This window comes from Micromys minutus (assembly GCF_963924665.1).
Source record: "Micromys minutus genome assembly, chromosome: 7".
Lineage (NCBI taxonomy): Eukaryota > Metazoa > Chordata > Mammalia > Rodentia > Muridae > Micromys > Micromys minutus.
In genome coordinates this window covers 69880013-69907201 of record NC_137976.1, presented here as the reverse complement: position 1 = coordinate 69907201, position 27189 = coordinate 69880013, and the positions used below count along the sequence as shown (strand labels likewise).

The 27189-nt window shown below is 39.7% G+C and overlaps 1 protein-coding gene across 2 annotated transcripts; it reads right to left on the bottom strand.

Moving 5' to 3' along the window:
• Positions 1-5621: 5621 nt before the first annotated feature.
• Positions 5622-23392, bottom strand: TRA2B (transformer 2 beta homolog). 2 transcript variants are annotated; one of them, XM_080918849.1, is made up of 9 exons: positions 23220-23392; positions 13020-13153; positions 12231-12393; positions 11309-11497; positions 9858-9973; positions 8356-8439; positions 7906-7965; positions 6851-6924; positions 5622-6631 (listed from the first exon to the last, which is right to left on the bottom strand). In XM_080918849.1, exons 1-9 carry the CDS (start codon positions 23253-23255, stop codon positions 6621-6623), a joined length of 867 nt encoding a protein of 288 aa, XP_080774975.1. In that variant the 5' UTR covers positions 23256-23392; the 3' UTR covers positions 5622-6620. The 2 variants fall into 2 exon arrangements, with proteins under 2 accessions (XP_080774975.1, XP_080774976.1); XM_080918850.1 differs by having other exon boundaries at positions 6851-6921.
• Between the last annotated feature and the right edge of the window lie 3797 nt (positions 23393-27189).

Below are 27189 nucleotides of genomic sequence, written 5' to 3'. Positions count from 1 at the left end.
TGCCCCAGTGCACTGGTTCATTAATAAACCTGTAATTGCAGCAAGGACGTGAGTTTTTGGGGGGTTGTGTTATCCCAAGACTCGAGTGAGGGTCTCTCCTCTGCAGGGGTCTTTCAGCCCCACAGATTCCAATATTTGAATATTGGTGGATTGTTTTTATGGTTGCTACAATTTCCTTTTAAATTTTTAATTTTTGATCTCTCAATTCTCTCCCACTTTTCTTCTCACAATATTCCTTTTCCTTATAACTGCTAGATGTAACTAGAATAGTAGGTTTTTATGGTGTTGAGATGGGGTCTCAAAGGCTGGCCTTTGATCTTACTGTGTGATTGATTGGGATTGACCCTAACCTTGAACATCTGATCCTTCTTCCTCCACCTCCACAGCAGCAAGGTGCAGATTTGTGGTTCCCAGGTGGCTTGTGTGGTGCTGAGAATAAAGACTTTATACACTGAGCACTCTCCTAGCTAAGTCACATCCGGAGCCCCTCCATCACTTTGATGTTTCTATTGAGTGATTTTCTTCTTGGCTACAGATTTCCTTCTCGTATCTGTAATTTTGAAATTACATGCTAGATATTATAGGCACTACAGTGTTTGTGGTATGTGGAGTTTTTTTTTTTTTTTTTTTTGCCGTTTGCTTACTTTTTGGTTTTCTGAGATGGGGTTTCTCTGTGCGGCACTGGCTGTCCTGAAACTAACTGTAGACCAGGCTAGCTTCAAACTTACCTCCCAGTTGCTGGGACTAAAGCTGCCACTGCCTGGCTGTTGTTCTACAATTTTATGCATATGCGTGTTTTGCCTGCATGTAGGTATCTGAGGTCAGAATTGGGCATCCTATCTTACAGAAGTAGGGTTATAGATGGCTGTAAGACACAGTGGGTGCTGGGAATCAAGCCAGAGTCCTCTACAGGCATAACAAGTGCTCTTAAGTGCCACAGAGCAAACTCTACTGCCCCTGTTTTAGTCCTTTTACTTGTATTCTATGTACATGCATGTTGATGTGTGTGCAAGTGAGGTAAAATATCTAAGTACAGGCACTTCTCAGGTGCCCAATGTGGGTGCTGGGCACCAAATTTGGGGTCTCTGTAGAAGCAGCAAGCACTCTTCTACTGAACCATTCTCCAACTAGTTTTTATCTATAATAAAATGATTTAAAAATATAATAAACAATTTTTTAAAAACCAGCTTATTTAAGAGTTTTTGGGACACAGCTACATAAGCCCAGGTTAGTGCAGAACTCCTGGGCTCAATTGATCTTTATGCCCTGGTCTCAGATGTACCTGGTGATAATTTTGGGTACCTGGCACGCTGCCAGCCTTTAGGTCTCTTGGTGGGTTAGATTTTGTTCTCAGAAATAGTTTACATAGGAAGAATTGTTCATTTTGAGACATTTAAGCGATTTGAGAGTGAATGTAGACTGAGGACATGGGACATGGCTCTTTCACTGCTGCGGTCACTCCCATGGCAGTCCAGGACTGCTCCAGAGGAGCTGGGAGCTGCTTCAACAGCAACTGCAGCAGCGCTGGGGCGGCTTCACCTTCCTCAGTGGGCACCAGCAGTCCAGAGTCCATGTGTCCTCACAGAACTAGCAGACGATACCAGTGAAAATAGAGAATTCCAGCTTTTTAGACAACATTTTTTGAATGACAGCTCCCCAAAACAAAGTTAACCGACATAGAAGAAACCCCCAGACATTTGCCCTGACTGCGGTCACCTGGAGCAGAAACATGGCTTTTGCTATGATACACCAGGAGACAGCAAAATCTGGGCTCAAGAAGGGGGCCTTTCAGAGTCCCTTCCATTGAGACTGTGGTACTATACACAGGAGAGAAACTATCAGAAAAGGATCAGGCAAGAACACTGTATAAAGAGGCCAAGTTAGTTCACTCAGAATTGAACCAAAAATGTTAAAAGGAAAATTCCGTAGTAAGGCAGTTACGCAAACAAAAATGTAATAAAATGCTTTCAGCCACAGCAGCCATATCTTCCAGTTAACTCGCCAACATGACGACACAAAGGGAAAGAGGCACTTGGTCTAGGTTCTCTAGACCTTTTAGGAAACATGAATGTTACCACGGAAATCCGTTAGTCTACACTGTCTCCCAGCACGCAACGGGCATCACTTTAAGCACCAAGTGAAGGGCAAGATTCTGGCTAAGAGGATCCATGTGTGGATTGAGCACATCAAGCACCCGAAGAGCAGAGACAGCTTCCTGAAGCGGGTGAGGGGGGAACGACCAGAAGAAAACGGAAGCCAAAGGGTACCTGGGTTGTGCTGAAGCACCAGCCTGTGACATCCAGAGGAGCACACTTTGTGAGGAATAACGGGAAAGAGCCTGGGTTGCTGGGGCCAGTTCCATGTGAATTTATGGCCTAATGTACAACAGAAAATAAAGTACCCAGACTACACAGGAAAAAAAATAAAATAAATTCATAGCAAATTTTTAAAAAAGTGAGTGTGGAAAGAAAACCTTTCATTCATTACTTGCCCCACAGGTTCTAGGGTTCAGCAGGACTCTACCAAAAACTAAATAGGTTGAGGCTTTCTCATTAAAAATGAAACAAAACACCAGGCTGACTCAGAGGGGCCCACCACCTAAGGGAGGGGGTTACTGGGAAAGGGACTGTGTGTGATGCCCTGGGGCGGGGGCAGCAATTGGTATATACATAAATGAGCAGGCTGGAGGATGGCTCAGTAGGTACAAGTGGTTGGTGTTCTATAGAGGCCCCAAGCTTGATTTGCAGCACACACGGGGCAGCTCAGAACTGCTAGGTCAGTCCTTCCTTATAAAGTGAGGTTGTGGAGGCATCATTCATGGCACTGCTGGTCTGTCCGTAAACAAGACTGGGTAGCTCTTCAGCTCACTTTCTTGGACCAGCCAGTTGGGAGTCTCAATCTGTGTACATACAGTTTAGCCAATGACTTGAGAGGTTGCCAAGCTGATTTCCTTGTTAAGTCCCTACTTGGTTACCTGCTTCTCAGCTTCTAGAGATCCCAGGATCCCTGAATAGGGTCTTGTCTAAAGCCTGGGAGTCAGAGTATAGCCTGGACACCAGTTCAGAAACAGCCCAAGGCCTATGGGCCACCTTCCTGACTTTGCATTACCAATATAATTATCTTATTTCTGGTGCTCTATGATGTTATCAGATGTTAGATGTTGTATGGTTTAGAGATATACATAAATGTCCCAACCATCTAATTGTTTTTTAACATGTATTCTTAAAGATTTTGACACACAAAAGGGCATCAAATCCTATTACAGATGTTTGAGCCACCATGATTGCTGAGAATTTGAACTCAGGACCTCTGGAAGAGCAGACATTGCTCTTAACTGCTGAGCCATCTCTCCAGCTCATAATTGTTCTCAATAGACATGATAAAGCATATTATCATGTCTATTGAGTTATATTTATGTAACTTCTAGCCTCGAGGCTGCATGGGAATGAAAACCTCTTTAACTGCACTCACTTCAAGAGAAAATGCTAAAGAAATCACTGCCGTTTATTCTGCCTGGGATTAGATTGAGGGGCACAGAAGGGATGGAGATGAGATTACTGAACACTTGGCAAGTGACTTGTAAAGCAATTTGTAAGGCTGGTCCTGCTCCAACAGCTGCAGTACACTGGCTGACAGGATTTGGAGTCAGCAGGCTTGCTGGTGCCTGGTTCCTGGACAGCCTCTTACCTTCTGCTGAATGGCAGTGACCCTGCCAAAACAGGCGTTCCAGCTCCCAGCCTCACATTGGGCCATTAATTCACACCTTATTAACTGCACGGTAGGTAGAAGCCAGAAACATGTCCAAATTCCATTCCTCTGAGGCTACTTTTGATGAAGTTAGACCCAAGTGCTGTTTCAAGAGGTGAAGACTCATGACACCCACAATTTAAAATGACCTTTGGCTTGTAATCTGTGCCCCTTATTGCTCACTCCACACTGACACCCTTCCCCATTAGATGTTTTTCACTATCAATCTGTGTCCTGCCATCCCAACCTATGATAGTGCATAGTGAAATGTCTGCCATACTAACTGCATACTGAATACATGAGTAAGAGGTTTCCTGGCAAATTTCAATCAGCAGAGCTGTAATCAAGACCAGCCTGGTGTACATTAATTAGTAGGCCTCTAAAGCAAAATTCCCTAATATGAAAATTTAATGCTCCAGCTTTCTGCTCACACTTCATGGATTGCAATCTGGGGTTCATATAAATCCTAGACGCCACAGCACTCATTTGCAGGCCTATGACCTAGCCATCGAGCTGGGATCCTCACAAGGACTTCCCCCCATCCTTTCCTTGCTCTTTTCATCCTCTTATTTTCCAACCTCATCCCCCCATCATTCCTTCACTTCTCCACCTGTCAGCTTTAATCACTGGAGTCAGTCTTCAACATGAAGGACAAAGCCAGATCACTTGGAACTCATTAGCACCAGCTGGCCCCCACCAGGCCAGAAGGCATTCTACTAGAGCGACACAGCACCCCTTTAAAGACACAGAATAAAATTGTACCCCGGAGCGATTGGCATGAAGACTCACCCCTATGAACCTTAGCACTTGTGTTTTCCCTTTAATTTTAGATGATAACCATTAACTTAGGAATCCATTTTCTTTCATGGCATGGTGCTGTATGTATGCCTAACCTCCCAGGACTGGGAGTTCCCAACTTGTCCATCTAGCCCAAAGAGCAAGCTTCTAGTCTACCTCCATCTTTGGCCTCTGCATGCAAATGTGCACATATACACCCACTTTAAACACTAGCATCTGGCGTTTAAAGTTCATGCTCATATTCACAAAATTTCCGTCTTCTGGTTATGCTAAGACCCTAGTTTCTTTCCCTAAAAACCTTGCACCTAAACTAATATCAAGCTTCAAACTATTATTTTATCACCCTCACACACGAATTAACTCACCCCCACTCTTGCCCACAATAGCTTATGTTTTATTATAGTCATCACTCTTGCCTGACCACAGATTTTTAAAATTCTAAGGCAGTAAAGCTACAAACCATGTGCAGTATGCATATAGTGTATGTGTGCTGTGTACCCTCAAGAACTCATGCCCCCAAAGCATTCTAACCATTAAACTCAGGCTCAAAACAAACCATAGTAAACCAGCTCAAACAATCCTTGGCATAAGTCTACTCCATTAGTAAGATTTACTTCTCCCAAACATAAAGGAAGATGTTCACCTGTAATACTATCATTCAGGGAGGAGGTAAAAATGGTCTCTGGGCTCAAAGTCAGACTCCTAGCTGTTATAAGCTAGCCAGAGCTTAGTGGTCATCACAACATATGCTCCCACCGCTGTAAATGTTACCACTTTAGTAAACTAGAACCTTTCTCCAGTAAGGAACTTCTCTGCCTTATGAAACACCTGTATATACTAAGTAACATCCAAGTACTAAAAAAGCCCGGTAACCAGAAGCAAACTGATACTAAAAACATGCTTTGCAAAATACCCAGACATGTGAGGTTAGGTTATACAACCTCAGCCCCAAAGAGAAATGTTTATTCCAGTATCTACCAATATATTTGAGAAACACATTTAATGTTATCTTGAAACAAGAACAATATTGCACTAGGCACTAAATAAACTACAGGACTTTAATTACAACAGTTAAAAAGAAAACCAGCACTTCTTTGAAAAACAAGTTTGCATCAGCAATTTTTCTTGCGTTTATTTAAACAGTTCTCAAAACATTTGAGTGAATTGGGCTTCCTTTGATAAGCAAAGGACCTGAAAATCATATTTAAAAAATGAACAGGCAGTCTCATCCATGACACAGGTATGGTGATCCCTTCTCTCATTCCATACTTTGAAGCACCCAGTATTTTCATATAGTCTAAAAGCTAGAAGAACAAGAGTACATTTGTGGTGGAATGTATTGTCATTTGCTGATAATTAGTTGAAATACCATTACCTCCTTGTAACAGCCTTTTACAGGCATGTATCTATCTGTAGCTCTTATTCCCTGCTCTATAACAAAGATTACACAAAGGCCGACAGATCCACATTAATGTAAGCATTAAGCATTTGCTGTATGGAAAGATCTTTGTTCTAATACTAGCAGCACAGAGTTACAGCGCATTTTAACACTTAACTGCAGATATATTGAATATGGCAAGTTTCATGGACTCCTGAAAAAAATTATTTTTATTTATTTATTTTACTGATAACTTAAGAATGGTTCTTGTTAAGCATTGATATTTAGAAAGAAAAGTAAAAACCAAACTTGTTTATTGTTGCTTTTTGCCATCTGGTAGCATTTTACACACAGGCTTCGATCTTCAGAATACCCTGGATTCAGTAGAAAAACCTTTTAAATGAAGTTTTGTACAATAGAAACTTCTCAGCAGTCAAAATTTGGACTGTTTTTAAAAAAATACATGCAAAACATACTTTTCTGAAAACACTTAACTTTGAACAAAGCACCGAACTACACAAATGCAGAATGAAAACAGCATTTCAACTCCACCAAAAGTAGTCATCATAAAAGGTGTAAAAGTCACCTAACTTCACTAGGCACTGTTCACTTTTTAAACAGGAGACAATAGAAAATATTGCCCACAAACAATATCCCAGCTCTATGGCAGGTTTCAGAAAGTCTTCAACTTCATGCTTTAATAGCGACCTGGAATGAAAATAAACTGTATTAAATGGGAGCAACCTGAAAAATCCGGCGAGTAAGATTTTTACGCAAGCATTCATACTAGATTAGTTCATAAATGCATAAAATACAAAGATGCAATTCAGTAAGCTTATATTTAAACCATTCATGTATCACAGATTTAACTATGTAAACAGGATGAAACAGCATGGACTTACAATAGAAGCCATTAAAGTAACTTACGAGGGGAGTAGGATCGTGATCGGGAACGAGACCTGTATCCTCCACGACTGTAGTAAGGAGAAGGTGACCGCCTTCTGTAAACAAATCAAGATTGCATCTACATCTATATGATATTGGTCTAATAATAACATAGCCACACTATTCAAGCTAGAAGTTTCTTATCAACCTCTAAAATGTCCAAATAAGCATCATAACTACAGTATCTGCTTACTTACAAAACACCTTTCATTCAAGCCATTTTTATGAATACCCAAAAGAAAATCCCTTAATGGGTAAGTTTCAGTCTCTGTTTTCACTTTTTTGTGTCAATTTAAAAAAAGGAAAATTGGGCTGGAGAGATGGCTCAGTGGCTAAGAATAGGACTGTTCTTCCAGAGGCCCTGAGTTCAAGTCCCAGCAACCACAAGATGGCTCTCAACCATCTGTAATGTGAGCTGATGCCACCTTCTGGTCTGTCTGAAGACAATTACAGTGCACTCATAAACAAGTTTTTAAAAAAGCTTAAGAGCACATGGACTGAGCAAGCAGGACGTTTTAAACATGATTCTCCATGTGATTACAAAGCTTACAGAAGAACTATCTAAAAAATGGCTTATCTCTTATAAGATCAATTTGCAATCTTTACAAATTCCTTTTCACTGTCCATTGAAAACTACTTTTACAAACTTTAAGAAATCAAATCCTATGGTCAGAGAAATAGCTAAGAATGAAGATGCTACTCTAGCAGTTTGATTCCCTGCACCTAAAAAGTGGCTCAGAAAACGTGAAGTCCTCTTCTGTCCCTCATGGATACATGGCAAGCATAAATGTGGGAGAAACCAATACAGGCAAAATACACAAATAAATTAATCTTTAAAAAAAAGTAAGTCATGACAGGGCAAGCCTTTAATCCCAGCACTTGAGACATTTTAGAAAAGAGGCAGACGGAACTTTGAGTTCTAGGACCCTCCTTATCTCAAAACAAAACTGTACCATTTAGAGGCTGTTGCTTAAGTATCAGGCAAACATTTTTACAAGTATTCTATAGTATCCGGATTTTAAAAACCCAAGGCACACCTGTAAATCTGATCCCTGTCTTGAGCTGCTCTCCATCCACCTCCTCCTCCTCCACCTCCTCTGTAAAGACAGAAAAAAGTAAATTGTTTAGTTAAAACCATCACCACAAACAAAGCTCCAAATCCAGTTTCTTATAGTGAAATGTTGAAGAGCCCTTTAACGTCGTGAACAATTGTCCATTTCTTGAACATCATAAAAATACCAAAAAAGTATGCATAGCACACCAATGAGTAAGCTGAGACCCACACTGAATTAAACAGAGAAACAAAATTAAGTTTCATCTTTGTACTGGCTAGGTCTTTCTTCATTTTGAAAAATTAACTAGGCATTGAAACACAACCAAGTTAGACATTACTAATGAAATTTGCCCTAAATTTCAGCTACTTATTACACCCTAAAAGCTTGGGTTTTTTTAAGCTTTCAGTGTGGACTGACTTCTATACAGCTTACCTGTATGATCTGCTATAATAGTCCCGGTCATCATAACCCCGATCATATCCTCTGTCATAATAGTCCCGGCGCCGTGAACTGCCACTATGAACAACAACAACATATCTTTTAGTAATCCTCTCTTGCTAAAACTGGTCCTCGTAGATAGAAAGAGAACAACTCAACCTAGTACTTTGGATATGATTAAACAAACGTGTCTTTGGATTTCCTGTACAAATATTAGAGATGTCTACTAATAGACCTTTTTAAGCACACTAACCGAAATATATTTCTATATATATAATTTACCAGTATCAATACCATGTTTGTTTCCTTTCTCCTTGTTATACTTTATTACTTTTATGTGTATGCCCATATGCAATGTTTTGATTTTAGGAGCACACAAATCCAACTTACTTTTTGTATTAAAAATCACCAATTGCACAGTGGCACACATTTAATTCCAGCACTAAGGAGGCAGAGAGTTTGAGATCAGCCAGAGTTGTACTGCAAGAACCCTGCCTTTGTTTTGTTTTACTGCTGATGTTCAGAGACAGTTTTCACTGTGTAGACCTGGCTGTACTTGAATTCAGAGATCTGCCTCCCAAGTGCTGGGATTGAAGGCTTCCATTACCAGGGCTCCACAAACCCCCTTGCCACCTCACAAATTTTAGAATTAAATTTTATTTAGAGGTTCTGAAGATGGATCAATGGGTAAAGTGTTTACAGCTCAAGTACTGGGTCTAAAATAGGTAATCAGCACCCAAGGTCACAGCCTCACGGCAGCCAGTAAATAAACTCTAGATTTATTCAAATCATATATTAGGACCCATGATTTAGAGCAACCAGTCCTAAAAAGCAGCTTCTTTTGGTACTGAACATCAATATCAATCTATTCCTCACTCCAGGGAAAGAGTAGAAAGATTCTAAATCTACAAAGAATTACAACACCATACTGCATAACAATATTGCCACTACATTCATAATCTAACAGTAACTGCAGTTTAGTTACCTGTATCAATTAACATCCCAGCACGTGGGGGTGAAGGGATGGTCCTACCAAGGCCCCACCCCCATTCCAAGGAACTAGCTAGTGGCACTGATGGCTGCTGCTGAAGAGGCAGTTTTCTAGGAAGGTGTGAAGCACGTCAGACTGAACATGATCCAGTAGATGGCCACACATGGAGCATATATAGATGTACTAATTGATGAGAATGGGAGTGGGAGACATTTGGGGAGTTGGGAGAGTTGCAAATCTGAATAGATGACATGGACAGCAAGGGTGAAAATGAAATCACCCCCAGAATCCTGTGTAAGAAAGGAGTCTATCTCCAAAGTTGCCCCTCCTGAACCTTACATACATGTGGTTGTGCATATAAACAGTATTTAACAATTTCTTTTAAAAAAATGTCCAGAGACTGGGGGAAGTGGAGGGTAGATCATGACAGAGGAAGATGCCCAACAAGCACCTCTAGACTATATAGAGTACCACCCATCCTCACACACAAAAAGGTTCAACTTACTAAGTGGGTCTCCCCATATAAATTCCTGGTGTTGGGGTATGGGGCCTTTTTGTTATAGAGAAATCGACCCTAATTCGACGTCCATCAAGCTCCATTCCATTGGCACGTTCTTTAGCCTTCAAAAGATTAAAAAAAAAAGTTATATACATTCTGGTCAATGCATCTAATTACCTAACCCCCCCACACACAATTTACAATGGGTTGTAAATTTATTTCTCTCTCTCTCTCTCTCTCTCTCTCTCTCTCTCTCTCTCTCTCTCTCTCTCTCTCACAGTGCAGACAAATAAATCGGCCTACATGACCCACAAAATACTGTTCCTACCTACAAATTTAGATGGGACTTACCTAAACCCTTGGTCTCTAACATCCTAAATGTTGGGATTATACACACATACAGCATACTAACATCTCTGAACAAACTAGGAGTGTGCCATGTGGTCCGTTTTTAAAAGAATTTTAAGTATTTAAAAAAAAAAATCAAGATTTTTTTCCTTTTATATTATATTGAAGAAATGTTTTGAGGGAGTTTGTTCTTCTGACTTTGAGTGCTTTGTAAAGTGAAAAAGGACTTGATTGGGGGTGGTTCTCCATACTATTTGAAATTAGAAGAGACTATTACATACATCTTACATGCTTCGGCATATTAGAAGGCTCTTTTTAAGTTTTCTTTAAAGCTTCAATGCCATTTTACATCTAAATTTTTTAGTAACAAATATTTAAAAAAATTCTCAACCTCAAGAAGAACTACTGCACTAAAATTCTAGCAAAAGCTTATTTCCTGGTCTTAACAATAACCAATGGACCTGCTCTTTATACTAAAATGAGCATGGACTAGAAAGATGGCTCTGCAGTTCAGTGCTGGCTGCTTTTCCAGAGGGCCTGAATTCAATCCCCACCAAATATGCAACAGTCTATAGCTCTAATTCCAGGAGCCCTGATCTCTGATGGCCTCCAGACAACTGTACATTCAATGCAAAGATACTATTGTAGGCAAAAAACCCATGGATATACAAATTTAGGGTCTAAAATATAAAGTAGCACATTTCTAAACAGTTAACCACAATCTCACTTTTTATTGTGTCAGACAAGAAATTCAAATAATAAACTCACTTAATTGCTAGCATGTACTTTTTAAATAGAAAATAGTTCTGTGTACTCTTCATGGCTTTATGTATTTTACTTCAAAATAATTAGTAAAGTACACCAGGTTAAAGCCAGCAACTTAATGAAGCTTAGCTTCCAAACTAATTAAGTGTCCTGAATTAATTCAGCAAATCACTGAATTTAACATGTTTCCAGTAGTATTTATTTCTTCTGACTCAAATTTAGTTAGTTGTGTGCTTCAAATCTTAAATTTATACTATAAAACAGAAATTGCCTTGTCGTCACTTGGTTATCAGAACAGTTAACAGAACTGTGTTTTTAACTATAAAGTGCAAGAATTTACTTACTTCCTTGGCATCATCTACATTTTCAAAATATACAAAGGCAAATCCTCTTGACCGTCTAGACTGTTGGTCATACACAATAGACACATCAGCAATGGGGCCGTATTTAGAGAACACTTCTCTTAGATCTCTTTCTGTGGTGTATAAGCTCAATCCAAACACTCCAAGACAACAGTTTGGGTCAGGATTTGCCTAGAAAACAGAAATAAGATATTTTTAACCTTTGAAAATTTAACATAAATCTAACTAGTATAGAAAAATGATAAATGATCAAGCACCACTGTATCTTACAAAACATTGTGGCATATGGTGCAATAAACACAAAAAGGGGGAGAAAATCCTACAAGAGAACTAAATTCAACCTTAAAGTGGGGAGGGTTATTAAGTCTCAGTAAAAAGAAACCTAATAATCCACTTTTGGGGTTTGAAGTTCAGCTGAGATGATATTCATCTAGGAATTTATTCTAAAGAAAAAGATCATAGTAGTAAGAAGAGATAAATCAGAACAGTACAATCTCTATCAACAAAAAAAAATGAACCATTTTGTTTATAGTCAGAGACTCAGTACAACTAAGGCTGGTTCAAAAGTTCAAAACTCATTTGAGTTGGTTCTGACTTCTATACTCCCTCAGTTATGGACACATAAAAATAAAGGTGATAAAAAATAAAACTTGAGTAGAGTCATAAATACTTTTATTCCAGGAGGCCAACCTTGTTAATAATTCTTGAGTTTCAGGACAGTAAGAGCAACATAACAGAAACCCTGTCTTAAAATGGAGCAAGTAAGGATAAAGCAAACATTAAAGCTTCACAAATTCTTCCTATAATCTTCCACTCCTTCTGAATGTCTAGCAGCTGAAGTCAGAGAGAAAAATTACACTGAATATTAAGTTGTGCATAGTCTATAGCACTTCAGAAATCTTACCCGGTTCCCAACATGACGCCTCCGAGTAGACATGGGAGAATGGCTGTGGCTGTGGCGTCTGCGATAATCTCGGCTGTAAGACCTGCTCCGGGATCGTCTATGAGAGCGAGATCGTGATCGTGACCTTGTATAATGCCTTCTTGAACTTCTTCTTGATCTAGACCTGCAAGACAGAAGTCTTTGTAGTTATGACTAAATAACTGAAACAGGTATGCCTTTTCTTTTACTCTATATCCTAGAGTTAAACATGGGCCATAACCCATAAGCAAAACCAACCCTAATCGTGTCCCTTTTAACTTTACAAAGCACTCAAAGTCAGAACAAATCCCTCAAAACATTTCAATATAATATAAAAGGAAAAATCTTGATTTAAAAAAAAATAATACTTAAAATTCTTTTAAAACTGGACCACATGGCACACTCCTAGTTTAGTTCATGCACACCTTTACCTCTCAAAATGCTATCCCCCTTTATTCTATATTTCCTATTATACCCACTAAATTTAGGCTACCACAGTAGTCTTTTTAGTAATATTCATGGCTTTTGACTAGAGTGTTTACCTCTGTATAAAGTGGTCACTAAACCACAACACATTGTGGTCTGTACTGGTGCCATTCAAAAAGTTAAGTCAGCAAAAATAGGGCAAAGATCTAAACCCTGACTCCAGAAGCCCAGTTGTTTTTCAGTCTTCTGCCCCCCCTTAGCTAATACCAACATATAACAGACCTTCACTGGTTTATCAACTACCCCATAAGCAGACTTAACAGATCTCAAAATGTCTTTTCTTACCTAGATTCAGATCTGGATCTTGACTTTGATCTAGAACGCCTTGAATCTTCCTTGGAGCGAGACCTTGCAGGTGTATGCCGTGCAGATTTCCCCGATCCATGAGCACTTCCACTTCGGGAAGCAGAACGGGATTCCTACACGCAGATGTCAAAAGTTTTAATTTGTATACTGCTTTGGAAACTTTAAAAACAAATAAGCTTCTGTGAGATAAATGGCCAAGGAGAGCAATCCTCTTCCAAAGATAAAATATACACGAGGGCAGGAATTGAGTATACCTGGTATAATGGTTTCATTGCTTCAACTGACATGATTTGGTTCTTTTCTTCCTCCTTTCAGGAGCAGGGATAAGAAGTATCTAACTCCACTCCCTTTAAAAGGTGTCCAAGTCAGACTGTTAAAGAACTGCCCAGGGATTATATTTGGAGAACAACACAACATAGACTGGGAACAAACCTCAGTGAACTATGAAGTTTATTCTAGCAATCCAATAATGAAAACAAGCATCCTACAGAATTTATAAAATCTCAAATTAAAGTTTGTTGAATGAGAGCAAAAGCAATAAGGATAGTCTTGAGTTGCAAGCTCTGAAGGAATCTAGCTAGGTTCTTGTTTCGAATGTGGGAACCTCCAACAAAACTCAAGAGCAACCAAAGGAGCTAAGAACAGAGGAAGATAGTATAAACAGTTAACAGTAAGTAGAGAAGGTACAAAGATCTAGTTTTATTGACTAAACTGACAAAAGCCAAGGCAGAATACAATGGGTAACTGAGAAAAAGTGTCAAGGGCACATTCAAACAAGGATAGGAGCCCAGAAAAAAAATAGATGCCTAGGCAATTATGTACTTGTTTTTCTATCAAAACTCCAAATGCTAGTTAACCAACACAAATGAAATCTCAAAAAATGGGTGGGGGCAGGCTAAATAGGATAACTGTTTTAAGCCAAGGACTTGAGTCAATTAGTTGAAAAAGTGTAAGTATATAGCAATAGAATGCAAAGAAAATGAGTAAACAGCACTAACTCTCCTAGACAGCTAAGCTTTAACCACAACTTTTTAAAGCAAAATTAAAATAAAGAACATGGACATCTACACTTACATATAAAAGTTACAACAGCTCCCTTGACAAAATAGTATGAATATTCTCAAAAGGATAAAGATACAGAATACGGGAGACAATTTAGAACATCCCTCCCTCTATGCTCAGAACACAAAAATATGTATTTTGTATACAACATAGAAGAGAAGGGACCTCAAGTAAAATAGACAACTAGGTCCAGAATCATCTAGAAAATACCTGAATGACACTAAAACATGGTGTGATATGACATGCCATAGGAAGCATCACCTCCCTTAGACCTTTCTTAATTCATTCAAGGAGTGACTACAGATTAAAATATATGAGAAAACAGCTGCCTTTAATACAAGATACAGTTTAACATTCACTGTGGCTGGTGGGAGACTACTCCAATTACCTAGCCCCTGGATTTCTGTATCAAATGCTCAAGCAAACATTCAATAAGACAATTTACCTCACTTTCTTAGATTAAAAAACTAAGAGTAGCTTTATCCATCTTTACTATAGGGAAAAGCTAATAAAAATGCCTTTACTTTAGTCCTACAAGAATGTATCACAGAACAATTAAAAGATTTAAAGGAAAGCAAATGAAGTATTTTTCCAGAAATACACATAATATACTGCCACACAGCATAAAATAAAAATTAAATTTAGCTAACAGAAGCTTGCCTAGGAATAAAGGGGCAGAAAATAAAAATTCACCCTTTGACTTGCCTCTGTTTGCTTAAAGAAGAAAACAAAATCTAGCATAAAAATTAGCCATAGTAAGGTTTCTCCTTAAAATTCTAAGCAGATGGTTTAGAATGATCCCAAGGCACCATTCAGCCTCCCTATCTAATAGGCTATGCCCCAGATGTACATTTTGAACAACTATTTCTTAGATCAGAAATGAGGGGGAAATAAGCAACAGAATACAAAAGATTTCACTTGTCTGTATTACTGCTACCTTGTTGGAATGTGGATTGGGAGTGGGGAACAACAAAAAACTAAAACAAAAACAAACCAGTTCTAAACTTTCCCATCAGAGTTTAAAGATGTTAAGTCAGTTATGCTGACTAACTTTATTGGTGGGGAAAAAAAGATTTTTGTGTGAAGAAACGAGACTGATTAGCTAAATCCAAAGCTCTATGCTAATCTTAAACCTTAATGCACAAACTACAAAACCAGCTAGGAAAATTCTTTATACACAATTCTTCAAATTCAACTGTGTAAGAAAGCTATATATGTATATATAAACCTATAAAATTATTGTCTAGAGAGCCAATGTTGAAAAAGATCATGAATGTAGAATAACTAAAACACCATCAGAAGTTCCCAGAAAAAAAAATCTCAAATAAATCTTAGCCATCACTTCAGCTAGTGCACAACCTATAAGGAACAGGTCAAGTTTAAAAACAAAATTCTCAATCCAAAGCTCCTATAAATAGCAGCTCAGAATACAAAGACATATATACAGCTTTTAGTTTGTTAGTCACCCTAATCCTATGCTATTTAAAGCTTCACAAATTCAATATTAGAAGTTAAATATTTAATATGATTCTTTCACAAAGCAATCTTCCCTGATTACAAACCCCACTTCAGCCCTGATTTTAATTCTGTTTTCCCTATGAACCGGACTTAAAAGCATCATCCTCAATGGTCCTTAGAAGATGCAAGATCCAAAAAAGAAATTAAAAAACAGATGGGGAATGTATACACTAACATCAACATTACTCACTTTAATTTCACATAAATTTGAGTAACAAAAGTTAAACCACTCACTCATCTTGTTAGTTTTACATAGCAAAAAACTGTCTTCTATGAGTATTGTGTACTTTTCCAAGGAACAGAAATAATGTAAAAAGCACTGATAACAGGCATCCTTCAGTCATTTAAGTCATTCTTTCCAATAGCTCTAAAAACCTGACACTCAAAAGTTGACATAGCTTTAAGATGATAATCTTAAATATTCTGCATGATGAAGACAACTACTGGTTGCTTGCAGGTTGTATGTGCCTGGAATTGACATTATGCTAATTAACTATATAATCAGTCAAAATATAGAAAGACAAATTTTGTTTAATTTTTTTCAGTTGGAGTAGCATACTAGAAGAAAACAATGCTTACTTTAGGATCTTTATAATAAACTAAGGATAACAGAAAACGCACAAAGCACCAGCTACTACCACACTTTGAATCAGCTCATCTCACTTGTATGACCGACCCATTTCTTTTAAGGGAAGCTACTATACACTTCAGCAAAACCCCTAATTCAGTTGGAACGGGCGTTAAAACTGAAACAATATAATTCATCCTTATTTAGCACATGTAGATCAACGTTTGGACTTTAAGTGGTTGTAGCTTTCCACAAATATGTGAAAACCTAATGCTTTCATCACAATAGAAACAATGGTGGTGAATGCTTTGCTTAGATTTTGGGGGTTTAGTCCCATTATCACCCTGGTAACAATCTTCAATTTTTCTAGTAGGAAATATTCTACCATACACTGTCAGTGCATTTTTAGAGTCCAAAGGGCATTAAAGAGACCACCAGTTCCAACTCATACTCACTCATGCCCCAGAACCAGCAGAGGATAACAGATGAAAAGGCCTAAGGCAAAATGGGAGGCCAATTACCCAGGATAAATAGCACACTGCTGCAGCCTATTTGACTAAAAGTATTTTTAAAGAATTGCATTTCCATCATTTGACTAAGCAGGTAAAATTAGAATTATTACCTAATTTAAACGGATTCCCTTGGAAGTCACTTCTTTACCCTGTATATACTTTCTTCTATTAAACAAATAATGCATGCATGTTTAGCAAAATATACAGGGACACATAAACAGACTAGTAATTACTTAGCGTAGTGCTTTCTGATTCCAGATTACTTCTTATCTTAACTTCATTTTTATTTCTTTTCTTCATTCTTCCGTTTCAAATTCTGACTTCTTTCATCTTCCCCACTTCACACAAATTGCTCAATATTCTACAAGTGGGACTTCTGGTCTGATAATTAGCATGCATTCTTTCTTTTATTTTTTCAAATTTCAGCTTCACTTATTCCTGAGCTTCAAATACTCATTTATAAAACTTGTCAAATGACGACTTCCGCATTTTCCTTCTTCAACATTAACCTTAATAGAAAAAGAACAGGATGAAGAATATTTTAAAACTCCAGGATAAAATCCAGTGCCAAAACTGAAACTAGAAAAAAAAATCCCTTTTTGTAGTTTTGGATTAAAAAAATTTACTAGATATGCAGTTCAAAAAACTGAAACTACATAGTTTCCTGTTGGTATGTGGTAATCGTTTGTTTATTCCAAATAAATTCATCATTCGTAACTGAACATTTACTGTTCAATTAACATTTTTACAAACTGTAATCACATCTCACACTTCTTACTGTATTAAAGAGAAAATGCTAAGTGTCAAAAGCACATCTCTAGTCAAAAAATGACACATTTCAGTACAAAAGTGCAAGAAAGAAAAGCATGGACAACTCATCTGCATAATGACAAAGCCTGGGGTTAGGAGGTTTACATTATTGTGACTTGTCTACATATGGAAATTTATTTAATGCCACATTACTGTGTATTTTTAAAACAGCATTTGTTAGACATTGTCAGCAAACCTGACTGTTTGGATCTGTTCAACCCACCCTTAGGAAATCTGCATTAGCCAAACTATTCTAAGGGTAGTTTAATTACTAAATTTAGAACTAAAATCCTGATACTAAATAAAGTTAATCAACTATTACATGCCAACAGCTATAAAGAAAAACAGCAAACTTGATTCCAACAGTAGTTATGCTCAAAGAATTCTGTAAGTTTTCCCCTCTGTTAACATTAGTCTTCTGGATATCCAATGCAGAGATCCTACTTGAAAGGTTGGTTATGAGAAAATTAGTTAACCCTCTCAGATTATTAAAAAGGCCCACTTTAGCATATTAGTGAATTTTAATACAAACTAGAACACTGTTGGAACACTAAGCAAAACACTGTCCATGTAAATCAGTCTAATTTTCCCTGTTATCCTGCTAAATATTTCTGCATACTGTTTCCTCCTGCATTTTCTTCTGGTAAAAATGAAAAACAAATTATTTTCTTAACAACAACAAAAAAATAAGGTAGGTAGAGACAAGACTTTATTTTTGGTATAGGCAATCATGGCTACAGTAGGTAGCATCTTTTCTAACTAAGAAAAAAAGCCTAATTTCCAGCCTAATTTTATAGTCAATTATCATTTAATCTGGAAACATCTTGTTTAATGGCTTTTATTTAAGGGAGTCACAATAATTCATTTCCTTGTAACATCCATCACTAAAATGCAATGGGAAATATTTGCTGGAAGCACAAATGTAATCATGGAATCAGAATGCCCAAGCACGTTTCTTTAGTGCCTGGCCTCCCTAAAGGTTATTTATGTACATATACAGGGCTTAGATTCAGAAAACTCTAAAGCTTTAGGTGCCATGACTTTTCAATGTAAAGGCCATTTTGGCGTTGCTTTATTACCACTTTCCAAGTCTTCCTTCTCTTAAAGAACAAAATCACTGCTAAGCAATATTTGCATTTAGGATCATTTGAACTTAGCTAAGAACTTAACAAGATCAACTACTGAGTTAACATGCATTTGAAAAAATGATCCTACTTAGAAAAACACTTTACTGGGGGAGTGGTTCAATAACAAAAAGAAATGAACAAAGAAAACACCTTGCTACAGAAACATCAACACAGAAATGAGCAAAGCCCCCCCCCTTGAGTCAGTGCCTTATGTAGCCCCAGAATGGCCTCAAAGTCACTATATAGTTTTGCATGACGCAATCCTTCTGCCTCCACATCCCAAATGGGGCAATTACAGGCAGTATCTTCTACTTTTTTTCTGCAAGTATCAGAAGGATGGAGAAAAATCCTCAAAAACAAGTAGTTTCTTTAAGGGGGGGGGAACACACCTATACTAGCTATAAAGTCTGATTTTTATAAAAAACCTTAAACATGATGATGAACAATCATTTCCCTCAAAAACACATATATGCATTGGGGGGCGGGGAGGGTGTTTTAGAAAGTTCTTACCCACTATGCAGAAGTGGGACCCATACATAATGCCACATGAAAACCTATGCCAATAAATAACCTCCAAAACCCACTTCAAAGCAATGACTTGGGAACTATAATTTGGTCAATTTTGACCAGAAACTTAAAAAAAAACAAAACAAAAAACAATGATAGCACCTAATTCTATATGGCCCACATCCTACAATAACCTATGTAAAAGCACTCATTTCTAAAACAATGCTACGAATAAATACTAATCAACAATACAATGCTGGATACATATGCCAAATAGCTCTAATCAATGACTTGGCCAAATTACAAAGTCAAGGTTAAAAATATTCATCTTTAGCACATAGTTCATGATTTTACTGAAAAGGAAAAAGGCTGTACAAACAAGACAAATTCCTCTTCAAGCTTTCAACAAAACCAGTAGTACTTACCTCATAAAATCATTTCAACATCACCTTGAAAATACCACTATTTTGACAATAGCCACAATATCAATAAGCATTCTTAAGCCAAAGAAAACAATTTAACAGTTTTAAGAGACTTATACCTGTCTAGTCAACAATGAAAAAAGTATGCAACTTTCTTAAACTTGCCATTAATTCAACCCTTTCTTTGTTAAGGAAAACTGTGAAGGCTACAATTATTTTAGAAATACATGTTTTAGTTTTAAAAACCAGACTTTGGAGTTAGGGGATAAAATCAAGGAATACACAAAAGCATCACAGGATAGAGAAAAGCTGCAGAGCTTGAAAGGCAATTTGATGGGGTGGGATCCATAAGTTACTTCTCCATTCAGAAGGCTTATGTTCCAAACACAGTGTTTCTAAGTAAACAGCTACTATCCATCCTACCAGAATATTTGCAAATTCCAAACTTTTCCTTAACGCTTGACCATTATCATAATAAAATAGCCTAACAAAAAATTTAAATTATCTAGCTTCCACAACCCTTAGTTTCTGGACAAAGATTCATGTGCACAATCTCAAAGAAGTTAGAATTTTAAGCTAAGTGAATGGTCATATGCATAAAAGCCTCATACCTTATACTGGAATTACTACAGGCTTTCAAATATTAACACTGATATTTCTTTACACTTCTAATGAGTGGCAACATTTCCTTCAAAAAGTGCTTTACAAAATGAGTAATTCTTGAAGATTTTAATCACACCAACTTTAAAATGAGTTTAAAAAACCCAACTCAATAAATCCTACAGATAGCAAGAATGAGAACATACAGCAACAGAGCTAAATGCTAACATCCATCCAATAAATTTCATAACCAAACTAAACACTATTTCACAAACTCAAATTAAAATCTGCTTAGGAAACAACTTTGAAAGAATAAAGGGTTTGAGGGAACCCAGAAGTGTGGGAGTGTCCACAGGAAGATAGTCATGTACATAACTCTTAAGAGTTAAGGGTCTAGAAGTCAATGAAACTCATTTTCAGGTTCCAGAGATGGGTGGTTATACCAGGCATATCCAAGACTATTACTTTGAACATGACTTCTTACACTTATAAAGGAAAGGTAAATCAGTCAGACCTGGCCCTGCTACTTTGCATTTACTGTGACTGGTAAAATGCAAGGTGGGCTTGAGCTACCACTCATTATGTTTGTGTGTGAACTTGTGTGGCAGGCAAGCACTCTGAGTTAAACAAGTCCTTAAACTACCCCTTAATTCCTCAGGAGGGAAATGTTTAGTCTTGCTAAATAATTCACCCAGATTATGTTTAACTCTGGATCCTATCCAGAATAAGTAGCTAGGATTTACAAACCAGCAACACTCCGCCCAGTTTACCCTGAAGTATTTTTAAACCTCCTCTCTGAACTTTGTTTTGGCAAGCCTTCTTGAAAAGTTCAGTTTTCCACTCATCCCAAGATTCCAATGGGGGGGGGAAGTAATCACAGAGCTGGAAAATTGGTTCAGGTCTTAAGAGCACCTACTGCTCTTTAGGGAAAACCCAGTTTTATGCCCCAGCACCCACACCAGGTAGCTCAAAATTGAACACATGGGTCAAGGGGCGTGGAAAGGTCATGCACACATATTTAAATGTTAAACCCAAGGGGTCGACACATGCCTTTAACCCCAGTTCTTAGAAGACAGAGGCAGGAGGATCAACAGTTTGAGTCCAGCCAGCCTGGTATACATATGTAGGCAGAGCTACACAGAAAGTCTCTAAAACCATAGCATTAGGGAGATGGCAGCAGGCAGATGCCTGAGGTTATGACTAGCCTCGGACTACAAGAGTCAAGTTCCAAGACAGCGACATGAGCAGCCCTACCTCAAAGACTGAAAATTACCAGAAGGTGCATCTTACTAGTAGAAATAAGAAAAAAGGGGCTGGAGAGATGGCTCAGTGGTTAAGAGGACTGACTGCTCTTCCAAAGGTTCTGAGTGCAATTCCCAGCAACCACATGGTGGCTCACAACCATCTGCAATGAGATCAGATGGCCTCTTCTGGTGTCTGAATACAGCTCATATAATTAAATAAATAAATATTTTTAAAAAGGAAATAAGAAAAAACTCTAACATAAGTAACAATTTTTCAGCTTTCAAAATGGTACCCACTTTCATTCCCTTAATACTATGAAAACTTCCCGGGGTGTGATAATGCATACCTATTTAGTGCCCAAACAACAAAAAACTATTTGCTTTTAATTCTAAACAGAATAATTTCAACTTCCGGAGGCAAGACCAAAATAAGGTACGTGTGGGCTACAGAAGGAGTTCAAGCAAATTTAAAAGTTTGGGGTATAGTTGAGGCTTGCCCATTACTGAGACTAGGTTCCATTTCCATTATCAGAAAAATAACAAAATTGTCCCACTCCCCCCACCTCCATCTTTTTTAGGAAAGGCAAAAAGGACAAGGCTCACACCGGTTTATGGTGAGGTTAAAATTATCAACTTATCTAAGGATAAGGAACTAGTCTCGGTATGTAAAAATCAGATCTGTTCAAATTACTCTTTTTGGTTCCAAATTCACCATCGAAGAGTCCCAGAACACTTTCTACAAACCGTCAAAGGCCTTTTAGAGTTTACTAACCAAAAAATTTGACCAAGAAGTAAACTATGATCTGGCAGTTGAAAGTTCCTGTGAGCTTTTTGTGAAAATAGAAACCTAAATACCGAGGAGCAAAACAATCATTCTTTGATGATGCTTCAAACTGCAATTACTTTTCACTGAGCCCTGTACTTCCGCCATCTTCACGTGATAGCTTTTTAATCTAATACTCTCTACAGACACGCCACTTGCGCTTTTATTTGTTAAGCTTTGGAACTGGGTCTAATCCAGGACCGTTATATACAATCTAATCAGCCTCCACTGATTTTCACCCTCTGGGAGGTGGAAACCTAAAAAATAAAAACACGTCGATCTCAGAGTTTAACAGCGTCATAAATTGTCGCCACTGGTTTCTCCTTCACAGGGGAGGAGGAATCCATACAACAACGCCTAATGACCTTGAGTTCTATTCCAGTAAGATCTTAACAATGAGAAAAACAAAGCCCTCCAGCTAACAGGTCCTTAATTTCCCTCTGCTTCTGTCTCCGGACGCCCCAAGAGCTGTCCGTTCCTGGGTGGAGGCCGCCCTGCATCAACCGAATGCACCAGCCCCCTTCGGCTCCGGGTCACACGTGGCCGGCCTTGCCCCGCTTCACCCTGGAACCCCGGGTTGAGGCGGTAAAGCCTGGCTGCAGGGAGCGGCGGCGGCTCCGCCATTTTGTGCCTCTGGCAGCTCGCCCGGCTCGCGAGCCCAAGATGGCTGCGGCGCCGCTTCGCAGGAGAGCAACGGCGAAATAAGATACCGTTCCCATCCCCCAACGCCGAGGGACGCCGCGGCCATTTTTAATCTCCCCCCAACACCGTTTAACAGAGGGGGGAAAAAACGGTCGTGGCGCGGCGGGTGCGAGGCACATATCCCACCGGCGGGCTTCCTCCGACCCGGGGCGTCGTCCACCAGGCCCTTCGGGGCCCCGACTCCCTCCTGACGTCAGGCTCCCGACACCCGGCTGGAGTGGGCCGAAAGGCCTAGAAGGAGAAGCAGGGTGGGACCGCGGCCTCCCACGCATCCCCGCGCTTACCCGCTCGCCGTAGTTCTGCTCGCCGCTGTCGCTCATGACTCCGGGTTGCTGTCACCGCTGCTGGCCCTTACTGAAGCTGTCAAGCTCCCGCCTTCCTTACAGAGGCTCCGCCGCAGCCTCGCGCGACGCCACACTTTGAGAGTAGCCCGAAGCCGACACGCTCCACACCACCTCCGCACCGGTCTAACGCTGCCGGACGTGACGCCACGCTCTTTAACCTGGCCCCACCCACTCCCCCCGAAGGCGCGCTTTCCTGGCTCCGCCCACTTCATAGAGTCTCCGAACCGCTTTCTCCAGCAAAGGCGCTTCCCAAACCGGACGTGACGTCTAACTTACCGCCCCTGTGCTGACCCGCCCCTAGTACCAGGCCACAGCGTGGCGGGAAAGTGTGCTCCTGCTTTTAGGCGAGTATAGTGCTCTCCTTGGGACACCGAGATGTCGGGAGCTATGCCACAGACGTTTCTGGAACCTTCTAGGGATTCGTCCGGCGTGGAAGAAGAGAAGAGATGGTTGCACTTTCCTCAGTGCCTTTGTTCTGCCTTACTAGTTTCCTCTCCTTTTGTTCTTTCTCTTGATCTAGGGGAGAACACAGCCACACACCAGTTTCTCACCTCCCATTTATTTAAACTTCATTCTAGATCTTTCCTTCCTAAATAAAACATTCATTTAAAACTTTTCCAATTTAAACCTGGCATAATGGTGCATGCCTTTAATCCCAGCACCAAAGAGGCAAAGAAAAGCAGGTCTAGGAAGACAGCTTGGTCTACACCGAGAAACCCTGGCTCAAAACAAAAAATTGACACAAAGCCTCACTGTTGCATGGATTGACTTTGAACTCACAACTTTGATCTACTATAGTTCACTATGGCCTGGAATGTTAGGCAGAGGCAGGCAGATCTCCCTGAGCAATACCTTATCTCCAACACTCGTAAACCAAGTAAATAAATGTTACGACAAACAAAAAACTAGAGAGGGAAAGAGAAGGAGAGAGAGAGCACTCCCTAACCTCAGCCTAGTACACCAAGGGCAAATTACTTTATTTATCAGGCTAGCCCCTGCACGCATTTTCCTAGGTGTCTCTACATGGTCACCCACTCCTGCTACATTTTCTTTGAGACAGGCAGGTAATATCAAGACCCCAGATGAGTGGAAGAAAACAGGCAGCGGGGCAGACACATCAGGCTCTTCCAGGAATGGTATTTTTTAGTTTAGCAGAAAATTATAGAAAATGGGTTTTGGTGATTAGAGAGATGGAGATGGCTCAGAGGTTAAGAGCACTGACTGCTCTTCCAGAGGTCCTGAGTCCAGTTCCCAGCAACCACATGGTGGCTCACAACCATCTATAATGAGATCTGTTGCCTTCTTCTGGTATGTCTGAAGACAGCGACAGTGTACTCACATAAAATAATAAAATTACACAAAATAATAAAACAAATAATTCTAAAAAGAAAGAAAGAAAAGTGGGATTTTAGTTTCAGACTCCAGGACAAGGTTCTGAGGTGCATACTTTACATATCAAAGTAGATCTGGCCTCCAGGTTCTCCCAGCATCCTTCAGTCCTTACCTGGCCTAGGTGAAGTTCTCTCTTCTCTGAGAATGCACCGCACCGTTTCTCTCTTTCTTTCCCGTCCTCATGGTGACTCCACTGGCCTCAATCCTTGGAGAATCTACTGAATCTATTGAGCAGCTTCCCAATAAACCCGCCTTTAATGTAATATAATCTGGCTTGAACTGGCTCATTTTACTGGAGGAGAAATATCCAATGGGTACAGTGGCACAAATGTGTAGGTCAACATTTGGGAGACAGAGGCAGGTTGAGTTTCACTGTAGCCTGACAGGACCCACGTTCATTTCTTTTCCTGTCTTTCTCTTTTTAGAGCTTTGATCTCCTTTTTATTATCTGGGGCATGAATTCTTATTGTTTTTACGTATGTATGTTTGCAAGTGTGTGTGAATGAATTTGGAGTGTTCTTCCTCATTACTCATCTACCTAGTGTTGTGTTTTATATAAAAAAAATGAATCAGAAATATGTTTGGTAGAGGCATGGTATGGTGAGGTGGGAGGGAGTGCCTCTGTGGACCCATGCTGAGGTACCAGCCATAGATGGATATAGTATGAAATAGAGTTTATTTAAAGCATGGGAAGGAGAGTTGAGGAAGGAGTAGAGACAGCAAAAAGCAAAGAGAGGTAGAGAGAGTGTGTAGAAGCTGGCCAGGAACATGTGGAGAGAGGGGGAGGGGAATGGGGAGAGAAGAGACAGATAGGGTAATAGAGTAAGAGGGTACGAGAGTAAGAGAGAGACAAGGGGCAAGCAGCCCATTTCATAGTGAGTCAGGCACTTCTGGCTGTTGCTGGGTAACTGTAAGGTGGAGCCTAGAAGAAATGCCAACACCTAGTTTTTTGTTTGGTGTTTTTTTCAAGACAGGGTTTCTCTGTGTACCTCTGGCTCCCATGGAACTCACTCTATAGATCAGGCTGGCCTTGAAACGAAATCTCCCTCTCAATTAAAGCTAGAATTAAAGCTGCATGCCATCAGTGCTAGGCCAGAGTGTTTTGTTTTGTTTTGTTTAATCCACAGACACTGTATACACATTGTGAACATATAAACAAGCAGGCAAAAAAACTCACACACAAACAACTATTCAAAAATAAATAAATGAGCATATGTATACAACTATTTTGTAGAGTTTATCCTGGCTGGAACAAAATGCCTTACAAAGGCAATGTTAGGAAGGAAAGGTGACCGCGTGGTGCAAAGGTATTTTCACCACGGTGTGAAAGTCATAGTGGCTGAAGAGGTCTGGTCACATTTCCTGGTAACCAGGAAACTGATCGATGAACACTCAAGTCATTTTCTCATGTTTGTGCAGTCTGGGCTCAAGAACTTGTGTTTGGAGGGGCCTTTCCACTTCAATTCAGTGTAGAAAACCTCTCATAGTCCTGCAAATGCTTCACTACAAGGTGATTCTAAGTCTCAGGTTGACAATCAAGCTGCCATTACAACAACCAGCTTCTCTTTTTCCAACTCTAGCCTTGTCCCTCCATTGCACTGTAACATACTACAAAATGAGATGGTTGGGAAACTGCCTTCTCTCAAAAGGATAAGCAGGCAGGAGCAGGGAATATCAGTTGGAGAGTCCAGAGGAAGACCAAGGGCTTGGTTTGCCCTCTGCTTTGTGTTGTGTTTTACAGGAAAGAAAGAATCAGACTATGTTTGGTAGAGGCATGGTATGGTGATGTGGGAGGGGGTGCCTCCGCAGGCCAATGCTGAGGGATCCCTTTCCCCTGAGGTACCAGCCACACAAGGAGGGGTATAGAATAAAGTTTATTTAGGTCATGAGGAGGGGAGTTGAGGGAATAAAGACAAAGAAAGGCAAAGTCGGGGGTGGGGGGAGCAGAGATGGGCCATAAAAGTATGTGGAGAGAGGGGGGAGAGGAGTGGGGAGAGAAGGAACAGAGAGGGAAGAGGATAAGAGAGAGGGGAGGGGGCAAACAGCCCCTTTTATACTGAGTCAGGCATACCTGGCTGTTACCAGGTAACCGTGGAGCAGAGCCTAGAAGGAATGCTGACATTCCTGTTTTGTTTTAATTAAAAAGGGTGAAACTAGAAAGAGGTGATGGTGAAGCAGGAATAGAGTCATCGTGATCTTTAGCTACTTCCCGATGACTATGAGGCAGCTTGTCTCTGGGGAATGTTGGTCCAGTCTTAGAACCGCCGTCTGTTTCCTTGCTGTCCAGGGTCTGTGGAAGCATCTGTGGATAGATAGGAAGGAGCAGGTCCAGTAGGAGCATCTGTGAGAGAGGACTGGAGCGTCTGGGGGCTGCTTCCCTAGACCTGTCCTGGATGCACATTTTGAGTAAACGCCTGGACTTGACAGCTGAAACACACACACACACACACACACACACACACACATTTATATACATATTGTCTTACTTGGGGTTTCTATTCCTGCACAAACACTATAA